This window comes from Helianthus annuus, chromosome 11 (genome assembly GCF_002127325.2).
Source record: "Helianthus annuus cultivar XRQ/B chromosome 11, HanXRQr2.0-SUNRISE, whole genome shotgun sequence".
NCBI classification, from domain to species: Eukaryota; Viridiplantae; Streptophyta; class Magnoliopsida; order Asterales; family Asteraceae; genus Helianthus; species Helianthus annuus.
Window position 1 is genome coordinate 9,552,368 of NC_035443.2, and position 11,133 is coordinate 9,563,500.

Sequence of the window (11,133 nt, forward strand, 5' to 3'; positions counted from 1 at the left end):
TGTAAAATAGAGGCTTTATGAGGCTTTATATCACAAAAGGGTGTGGTGGTAAGGGGGTTGTATAACCCCTTCAATTATACATACATATGTATGTATATATGTGTGTGAGTGGGGGAAAAATTGTGCAGATGTTCACGCCACAAAGATGATAATGGTAGCAAGGATTTCAACCCCCATAGCGCCCCCCGTAATGGTGTTCAGGGGCGTCATGGGACTTTATATTGAGAGTTGACGCTATGTTGCGCTCCACTACAGAGACAGACTAAGTGAATGTACCAAATTAAAAGTTGAAAGTAAACCAATTTCACTTGTTTTTTTAGAGGACTAGGGGTGGTTCACTAGTGATGGAATTCCATCACTCCCACTATCCAATCAAGTAATGTCATGTCATCAATCCAATTTCCATCACTAGTGATAGAAATGTAGGAGGGGTGGAATCACTAGTGATGGAATTCTATCACTCCCTCCCAATTTTTTTAATTTTTTATTTTAAATTAGAAATTAACAATAAAACACTAAAATTAAAAATTTCATTAATTTTAAAACATACTACTTCAATTTCACATACTAGAAACATACAATTTGTAAAAAAAAAAAAAAAAAAAAAAAACCTACTCCTCGAATTTAACATACTAGGAACATACAATTTAAAAAAAAAAAAAAACCTACTCCTCGTCCGAATCCGGAAACTCCAAACCTAGAGAACCTACTAGTTCGATTAAATCGTATCTCAACCGAAAGTGAGTTTCTTCGTTACGCAATTGTAAATTGATATCTTGTGGAACTTGAACTTGGGTAGGAGGATCCGGTACCCAATCCGGGGATATTGCACGTCCGTCGTGTTTGATCAACATATTGTGCAATATGATACACGCATACACTATGCTATGTATTGCTTTCTTGGTCATCGAACGAGCCGGTCGGTGTAGTATACCCCATCTACCCTTTAAAACACCAAATGCCCTCTCAACATCTTTTCTTGCCGATTCTTGCAATTTTTTGAACGCCTTTTCTTTAGCCTCGACGGGAAATGAGGGAGCTTTCACAAAAACAGACCAAGACGGGTAGATACCATCCACAAGATAAAAGCCTCGTCTGTAATGTCGACCGTTAACATAGAAAGGAGAGGAAGGTGCGGTACCATCCGTTACGCTTTGGAACAACGGCGACGTGTGCAACACATTGATGTCGTTGTTTGAACCTGGGACACCGAAATACGAATGCCAAATCCATAAATCATTCGACGCCACCGCTTCTAGTATGATGGTTGGTCTTTTGATGTCTCCCCTCACATACGCCCCTCGCAACTCTCTTGGACAATTTTTCCACTCGATATGTGTACAATCGATGCTACCGAGCATCCCGGGAAAATGCCATCTAGCCTCGTGTGCGGCATAAATACGTGAGATGTCGTGGCTCGTCGGTTTACGTAAAAACTCGTTAGAATACAACTTAATGACCGCATTGCAAAAAAATTGCAAACACTCACGTGAAGTTCTTTCAGACATAGCTAGGTATTCATCATATTGATCGGGTGGGTTACCTGTCGCTAGTTGGCGAATGGCGGACGTGCATTTTTGAATCGGCGTGAAACTTGGTTTGCCCCTCGCATCGTAACCTTCTTGAAACCATCCCTCGCTTGCCTCGATGTCTCCAACAATCTTTAAAAATAATTCTTTGGGTAAACGAAAACGATCTCTAAACGTTTCGGCATTGTATAGCGGGTTTTCCACAAAATAATCGTTCATCAAAACTTCGTTGGCACGTATACGATCACGGCCGACCATCTTCTTCTTTGGGCGGGACGACTCGGCATCAAGCTCGTTATACACCGACACAAAATAGTTTAGCGTGTCGTTGTCGGAAGACGACTCGGTATCGGTATCGCTAGACATCGGAAACGTCGAATCGGTAGGGAATTCCATTTGAGAAAGATATAAAAAATTGTGTGAAATGGGTTTAAAAGATATAGTTTGGTGTGTGAAAAAATGTTTGAAATGGAGATGTTAAATAGATAAATGGGTGAAAGGTTTTTTTTTTTTTTAAACATTGTACCGTTTTAAAACGGTCAAATTGATCCAACGTTCGAAAATTTCAAAACTTCAACGCGTGACACAGTTAACGCGTTATATATATCACGCGTTAAATAACCGGCGGCGGCGGTGTAGCGTTGAAGTTTAACGCGTTGTCAATGCTTCATCACGCACCGCCCCGAGTGCTCTTATCATGATGTTTGTAGGACTCATTCATAAAACAACAATTATTTGGACCGAATCACATGTGTGTATTCGTTTCTACTAGAATATTTAGTGGTCAACACGTCTATAATTTTGGCTAGGGTTACAACTTACAACTTAAAGTTAGATACGATTGAATTTGTAAAGAATCAAACATGAGTTGTTAAATTTAAAGTTATCTTATTAATTTGGCAAATTAGATTTAAATAATCCCAGTTTTCTCAATTTGACCGATAATAATCTCAACTCAGTTATTGGCCGATAATAATCTGAACTAGTCCACTTTTGGCCGATAATAGTCTGCGTTAAATATAGCTTAACGGGGTTAACTTTTTTTTTTCCGAATTACAAAATGATATTTTAGGGTTTTTTATTAAAATGAGGATACGAGTTGATTGATGTAAAATTTACCTCGAAATACTGCCCCAAACGACAAAAACAGTGCTTTAATTCGGGTGTTTAAACATCTAATTAACAAAAATCAAGCCGTTTGAAGTATCGTTTCGAGGTAAGTTTTACATAAATCGACTCGCATTCTCGTTCTGATCAAAATCCATAAAACACCAGTTTGTAATTCGAAAAAAAAGCTTAACTGCGTTAAGCTATTTTTAACGGCGGACTATTATCGGCCAAAAATGGACCAGTTCGGATTATTATCTGCCAATAACTAAGTTCGGATTGTTATCGGGCAAATTGAGAAAGCTGAGATTATTTAAATCCGATTTGCCTATTAATTTTATAAAAAAAATAATTTAAAAAAGGTTAATACTATTCGGGGTAAATTAGACGGATGTTTTTATGTTAATATGGTATGTTGAATTAACCTTTTGTCGCTTAGGTATTGGAAATTATGGATACACTCCTTACTATTTGTGAAGTCATTTCATCTTTAGCATGGATTTCCGTTAAATAATTTTGTTAAGTGGGTGTAAAATTACTTTTACGCTTTTACTAAATAACAATATGAAAAATAACAATATGTGAGGTCAGGACAGATGCGGCGCTGGGAGAGAGAGAGAATATGGCCCACCTTAGTTCTCCAGCTGGTGATGAGCCCTTGAGTTCCAATCTGGCCCAGAACAATTCCGAGAGGCCCAGCCTTATCACTGTTAGGCCCAAACGTTTTGAAAAGATCAATAAGAAGAAGGCCCATTCTTTTTTAACGCCCGACCTTAATATCATTGCCCAAGAAGAAGACTCAGATCCTTTTAATATTGGTGAGGTGATCAGACAAATAGCGGATGAGGAAAGGGTTGCTCGCTCAAAGGGCAGAGAAGGGGGGATTAGGGCGTTTAATCAGGCGAATCGACATACAACAGAAGGAGCTCCAACTCCAGGTGCTTCTTCTCCCACCGATGAGTTCGAAAAGGAAGTGGAAAGCACCCTTGATTTCGGTAAGTGTCTGAGTATTGGAGTTGACTCTTTTGGGAATCATGTGAGAAATTTGATTAATGGGGAACTGGTGCAAGCTTGTTCTCAATGAATTTTCTATCCATAAATGTGAATGGGGTTTCTGGGCAAAATAAACCTGGGTGGATTCGAAACATCAGGTCTAAGGGTAATTGTTCTTTTGTTGCAATTTAAGAAACGCACAAATCGGATTTGTCAGAAAATTTTCTTCGGAAATTTTGGGGTAACTCTCTGATGAACTGGGCCTCTGTTGACGCAATCGGTAGGTCGGGAGGCATTGTTTCTATGTGGGATCCAGGGGTTTTTCGTGTTTCAGAAGTGATTAAAAGGAATCGGTTCTTGATCACGGCTGGTTGTATCTTGGGGGAGGATAAGAAAGTTTTTGTTATGAACATTCACGCTCCTAACGATCCCCGAGCTCGAAGAGAGCTTTGGCTGGAAATATTGCAGTTGAAAGATCAACTGGAGGGTCTTTGGGTTAATCTGAGACTTAAAGCTGAAGAAGATAATCTTTCAAAAGCTATCGAGGCGATCGAAAATAGAGCTTTAAGCAGTGATCTGACCAAAGATGAGCTGGAAACTAGGATGGGTCTAAGAAAACAACTCGAGAAGTTGAATTTGGACAAGGCTAAGGACCTTCAACAAAAGTCTCGCATTAATTGGTTAAAATATGGCGATGAAAACTCGAAATTTTTTCACCGGATGGTCAATATCAATGTAAGTCATAGTAGAATTCATGGCTTGTATTTCAGTGATAGATGGATCGTAGACCCGACGGAGTTAAAAGAAGAATCCAGGTTATGGTTCAAGAAACTATTTTCGGAGCCCATAAGAAGAAGACCTCTTTTCAATAATCTGAGCTTACCAGCGTTATCGGCGGATCAAGCCGCCTCTTTGGTGTCTCCGTTTTCTGAAAAGGAAGTTAGGGAGGCGTTAAAAAAGTGTGATGGTAGTAAAGCCCCTGGGCCAGATGGTTTTTCCTTAAAATTCTTTAAAACCTACTGGCACCTTCTAAAGCCGTGGATAATGAACGCTGTTAATGAATTTTTTAGCAGCGGTGATTTCGGTGCGGGTCGTAATGCTATTTTCTTGGCTCTGATCCCTAAAAAATCTGACCCCCAACTTATCTCCGACTTCCGTCCGATTTCCTTAGTGGGTTCTTTTTATAAGATTCTTTCTAAGGTCCTTGCAATTCGGCTAAGTAAGGTTATGGATTTTTTGATTTCCGACACTCAGTCGGCTTTTGTGGGAGGCCGAAATATTCTCGATAACCCGCTTATCGTTAGCGAATCCATTTCTTGGGCCAAACGGAGCAAATCGAAGTTATTAATTTTCAAGGTGGATTTCGAGAAAGCGTATGACTCTCTTAACTGGAAATTTCTTTTTCAAACGCTGAAGTATATGGCTTTTCCTGACAAGTGGGTGGATTGGATGAAAGGATGTCTATCTTCAGGGAAAGGTTCGTTGCTCATTAACGGGTCCCCTTCCGGAGAGTTCTCTTTCAAAAGAGGCCTTCGACAAGGCGACCCCATTTCACCTCTCCTTTTCATCATTGCTATGGAAGTTCTAAATATGTTCATGAGAAAAGCGGTGGAGCTGGGTCTTTTTCACGGATTCAAACTTCCAAATAACGGCCCAATTTTATCTCACCTGTGTTACGGGACGACGTCCTTTTCTTAGGCGAGTGGTCGGAGCATAATGTTCGCTGTCTATCGCGGCTTCTTAGATGGGTGAACCTGGTTACCGGGTTGAAAGTGAACTATAAAAAATGCCAGCTTTTCGGTATTGGAGTGGACCAAGAAGAAGTTCGTTCTTTAGCCAAGTTGTTGAATTGCAAAGATGGCACCCTTCCGTTCATGTACCTCGGTATCCCTATTGGAGTCAACATGAAACGCGCTAAATATTGGCAACCGGTTATCGATAGATTTAACAAAAAACTCGCTCTTTGGAAGGCGAATCAGCTTTCTTTTGCTGGAAGGGTGTTGCTGGCCAAATCAGTTTTGGGAAGTCTTCCCTCTTACTTCCTTTCTTTATTTGCGGCTCCTAATTCGGTTATCCATAAACTCGAAAAGATTAGGCGGAATTTTATTTGGGGGAAAAACAGTAATCGGCATAAAATCAAGTGGATAAAGTGGGATTGGATTATCAAACCCAAAAGTAAAGGGGGTTTCAGGATGGGCGGCATCAAGGATTTCAACATTGCGATGCTATCCAAGTGGTGGTGGAGGTTCAAAGATTCCTCTGATCAACTGTGGGCGGATGTGGTTAGGGCCATTCACTCGACTAAAAAGGACAACAATCTTATCCCGATTAACAAAGCGGTCATAGGTATTTGGAAGGATATCGGAAAAATGGAGCTGTTGTTGCTGAAATATGGTATCAATATAAAAGATAAGCTGCGCGTCAAGGTGGGAAACGGTTTGTCTACTAGATTTTGGAAGGATTGCTGGCTTGATCTGTCACACCCCTAATTTACCACCTAGGGAGTGTCCCTGTTAGGCGCGTGACAACAAGCTAGGAGCCACCAATTACATTGAATCACAAGTTCAAAACAAAGTTTCATAAATTGATAGTAATAAAAATTCAATCACAAGTTGTTCGAAACCATTAAGTTCAGCGGAAGCATTAACGTATCACAATGTATAAGTTTTACACAACCCAAGTAAATAAATGTTTGTTAAGTAATTCAACAATGCAACCATGACCACTCGCACCCTCCAGCCAGCAAGTTCCTGCGTTCCAAGTACCTAAGGGCCTGCGAGCATGTAACACACGTATCAGACAAAGCTGGCGAGTTCACAGTTTTAGAAAAACGTTTGTACCCGATGTATGTAAAACAGTTCAATAACCAATGCAAGTAATATTGTTAATATCTCAATTCCGAACAATGACGGCTCCTGAAATACACGACTGCCCTTCCCACGTACTCCTATCTAGTACTGGGCCAGACTGGGTCATTAGTTCACCTCCGTCCTCTACAGGCACGGGGTGAGGGTGCCAAACCTAAGTAGCGCTACTAACTAATACCCGATGAGGGACTTACAAAAGATGATAGGTGAGAATATTAACCAATATACCCGTTTTTACCCAAAGACTTATCCCCCCCATGGGATACCCACTGACTGTCCCCAACCACTGGGACGCATGCTCGAATGTAGTGAACTCACCTTGGCTTGCTCGGTAGAATTATTTACTCGTTTAACAACAGTGATTTACCAAACCCTATTACAGTTACACATAACAGTCAGTTTGCATACCAGTACAACACGTATCATTTCTCATTCAATCATCAGTTGGTGCACACGAATACAAATGTTCACATTCATCACTAGGCATGGTATACCAATTAGTCAAGCACAATATCTTTCGGTTCACATTTATCCTTCGGTTCACAGTTACCATTCAATACATCAGCTATCATTCGATACACTTATCTTTCGATTCACAGTTATCATTCAACACATCAGTTATCATTCGACACCACAGTTATGTTTCGACACCACAGTTATGTTTCGACACCACAGTTATGTTTCGACACCACAGTTATGTTTCGACACCACAGTTACGTTTCGACACCACAGTTATGTTTCGACCATAGTTATCTTTCGACACCACAGTTATGTTTCGACCATAGTTATCTTTCGGTCCACTGTTATCTTTCGGTCATAGTATCTTTCGGTTACGAGTATCAAACAGTTACACCCTATCACAGCCCTAATCATCGCTGACAGTTATATGATTAAGCATCACAAAACTCTTGCATCGATTCATTGATGTGTTTACCAAATCAGTAATAATCACTCAATAACATAATTCCCAAACATCAATTAACATGATCAGATCAGTGGTCTAAAATCCTCAGGTCTATTCATATAATTATCATCCCTAATATGTATTACATGTTAGCAGATCGTTGTTCCACACAAAACAACCAATCATCATACCAGAACCATTCATAATCAGCATTATCATCATCATAAACAGAAGTCAAAATTGGAAACCAACTGCAATCACATGCATAATCAGCATCTATATTCGATCCATGAATAAAGCTATTACTACATAAGATTAAACAAATAATCACAAGTGTTTTTAATCCACTAGCCAAACAAGAATCACACTAACCGGAATCTGGATTACGGAATGAGATCTTCGAACAGGGAATGGGTCTGATATGTCGTCACACACACACACAATGGAACTAGGGTTTTTAGAAGTTAACTATCGACCTACATGCATTCACGTATATATAACGTATCACAGGAATGGGCCAAGCCCATTAGAAAGACTGGGCCGAAAGATCTGGATTCCAGTCGAAGGATCCTATCTTTGCTCGAAGGACAGAGTTTGAATCGAAAGTTAGGTCTTATGTTTGGTGATCCTTCGAAGGTTGGATCCTTCGGTCGAAGGATCTTTGGTTGAAAGATGTCTTGGTCGAAGGATCGTTTACAAGTTGTAACATATTTCCACTAGCACAATGATTTTACAAGATTCCAAGGATATGAAAATACGACAAAGGAGTCGGGGAATAGGATAATACTAACCTCGGGAATTCGGGTTGTCACATCATCCCCAACTTGAAGGAAATTTCGTCCCGAAATTTAGCAAGTAGGTACGAGAGAGTGAAGTGACGATTCAAGATCGTTGCGGATTTTCCTCAGGTGTTACATGATCAGTCCCCTCTAATGGACCATTACCCAGCGATTTTCAAGTTAGTCAAAAATAAAAACGCCTCTGTCGCTGAATTTTGGTCGGGAGCCGACAATGGTTCTTCGTGGATTTGGGACTGGAGTATTCTTCCTTCCACATCCGAGGAATGGAGTCAGCTCCTTTCCTTGTTTAACAGGCTGCAAGAGACGTCTCTTACTAATGACAAGGATGCTTGGTTCTGGGCAAATGATAGAGGTGACTCTTTCTCGGTTAAGGATCTCAGGAGTGAGATTGTTTCCGCCGGAATCGTGATCGATAATGGGGTTGGGAATTTTATTTGGAACCCGTGGGCTACTCCTAAAGCTAATTACCTGTTATGGCGTGCTTTACTGGGAAAGGTGGCGTCTAAAATGGGTTTAGTCTCTAGAGGCGTCGGCCTCCCCGATACTCTGTGCCCAAGATGTGGTATTTCGGATGAAGACCCAAACCATATATTCGCTAATTGTATATGGTCTAGGAGCCTGTGGTGGAACGTTTTTGTCTGGCTTCGCCTAAAGCCGCCCCCCGAGTTTGCAAGACTGGATAATATTTTGGAAGATTTACAAAATAACCCGGGATGTAAGAAGTGGAAGAGAATTGTTTATACGGTCGCATCGGCTACAACTTGGAGGATCTGGTTAGCAAGAAATTCCAAAGTTTTTGAAAACACCTTTATTCCGGTCAAAAAGATTATGGACCAGATTAAAGAGGATGCCTATCTCTGGATTTGCAACAGGGCTAACGTTAGGGAGCTCTCTTGGGAGAAGTGGGTTAGTTTTGATGTAGCGGACATGTTATAAGTCCCCATTGTCTTTTTTGTCTCTTTGCTGTCGTTTTGTCTTCTCTTTTCGTTGTTTGTCTTTCAGTTTCTTGCTGGCCCTATATATATATATATATATATATATATATATATATAGAGTGTTGCTGTTCAAAAAAAAAAACAATATGAAAAATGAAATATGAAAAAGGAAAAAAAGATGAAAGATAATCATGAGCCCTCCCCATTCATCTAGTTCATTGTCGACCTTTTTTCGACGAGTATTTCGGCACCTTTGTACAACTCACCAAACTTAAGCACACTCGATGTCATCTCCACCATTGCCCACGCTACCATGTCTCAAACTCGAAGCAAACCTGGCAACCATCCTCACATAGAACCGCTAGTGAACAACATTCTTTTTCTAGCCAAATTGATACACCGCGCTAATCTCAACTTTAAGCACACCCGAGGTTATCTTTAGCCTCGCCCAAACTTGCTACCACGCCTAACTTTAAGCAACTAAACGGTCTGGGGTACGTTTTCACGACCAAAATAGATCCAAATATCCAATGGTGGAAATGAGTGGTGGTGGGTTTTGTTTAGGGTTTCTGTGACTCGCTAAAAATATAAAAAATAACAATAGCTTAGATTTGATTGAGCGGTGGTAGTTAAAATGTTAGGTACCTCCAAATAAAAAAGAAAAAGAAATATCCAACCTTAGATTTGATTGAAACTAGTTGGTTTTTCGCTCGCGCGTTGCGGCGGGACCCAATATCTGCAAAACGCATGTCAGCAACGACAAATAGATACCAAATATCAAAACATAAACAAAAATGACGTGGTAAGGATAGTCACTCCGTCCTGAAAAAAACGATTTTAAATAACCTAATATATAATAATAGGACCCACACGTCCTACACGTTGGAAATTCGGTTGTTTTCAGTTCAGTTATTATGGTGCTAACACGTTAAAATATGGATGAGCTCGGTATCGGTAACGACACCGAAAGTACCAATCCGCATAATCATCGAAATTAGGTACCGCCACTAAAAATGCTCAGTACAATACGGTATGGTATTTGAAGGTAAAAATCAATAAATACAGGTATGGTGTTAGACTGGTGTCGAACCGAAAGTAACGATTCTGAAAACGCCAAAAGGTGGGTACCAAATTGGTATCGAAAATGATTTGGTATAGTAAATTTGGTACCGATACGATACCGGTTTGATTACAGGATTTGATACGATTTGCTCATCGATAATCTAAATATCCAAGTTAATTTTTACATGCTAGAATTCATTCATTACAGAAAAAGACAAAAAAGAAAGCAAAATAAGTTGTTGTGTATATTAAACCTCATTCAAACGAAATACAGTTTACTTACTGTGTGTATGAAAAGTAATCTAAACGGTGCAATTACTTGCATTGCTACGTTGCTACATGATTTGATGAGCTCGGTACCAACCGGTACCGAAATCCCCAAAAGTGGGTACCGGTACCGAATATACCTGGTATGGTACGGTTCGGTACCGGTCGATACTGGTACGACACCGATATTTGAGGGTAAAAACCGGTGAATACCGGTGCCGAACCGGTACCGAAAATACACCTGATTTGGTAAATTTGATACCGGTACCCGATACCATTTTGCTTATCCCTTGATGATGTTACTATTATTGAATTTTATATGTAGGATGATTTTACTATTCATTGCATTGAATTTTTAATTTTTAACTAGTTATTTTCCGCCCGCGCGTTGCGGCGGGACCCAATGACTACAAAAGACGTGTCAGCAACGGCAAACAGATACCGAATATCAAAACATAAATAAAATGATGTGGTAAGGATAGTCACTCCGTCATAAAAAACGATTTTAAATAACCTAATATATAATAATAGGACCCACACGTCCTACACGTTGGAAATTCGGTTGTTTTCAGTTCAGTTATTACGGTGCTAGCACGTTAAAATATGGATGAGCTCGGTACCGGTAACGCCAGCGAAAGTACCGATTCGGAAAATCATCGAAATTAGGTA

The 11,133-nt window shown here is 40.1% G+C and overlaps 1 protein-coding gene across 1 annotated transcript; it reads left to right on the top strand.

The window, feature by feature from the left end:
• The first annotated feature begins 8,332 nt into the window (after positions 1-8,332).
• On the top strand, positions 8,333-9,136 carry LOC118483962. Its single transcript, XM_035979782.1, has one exon. The coding sequence runs from the start codon at positions 8,333-8,335 to the stop codon at positions 9,134-9,136; it is 804 nt and encodes a 267-aa protein (XP_035835675.1).
• The last annotated feature ends 1,997 nt before the right edge of the window (positions 9,137-11,133 follow it).

Coding starts and splice junctions, on each gene's coding strand:
- LOC118483962 (XM_035979782.1), top strand. CDS start 8,333: ATGGACCATTACCCAGCGATTTTCAAGTTAGTCAAAAATAAAAACGCC.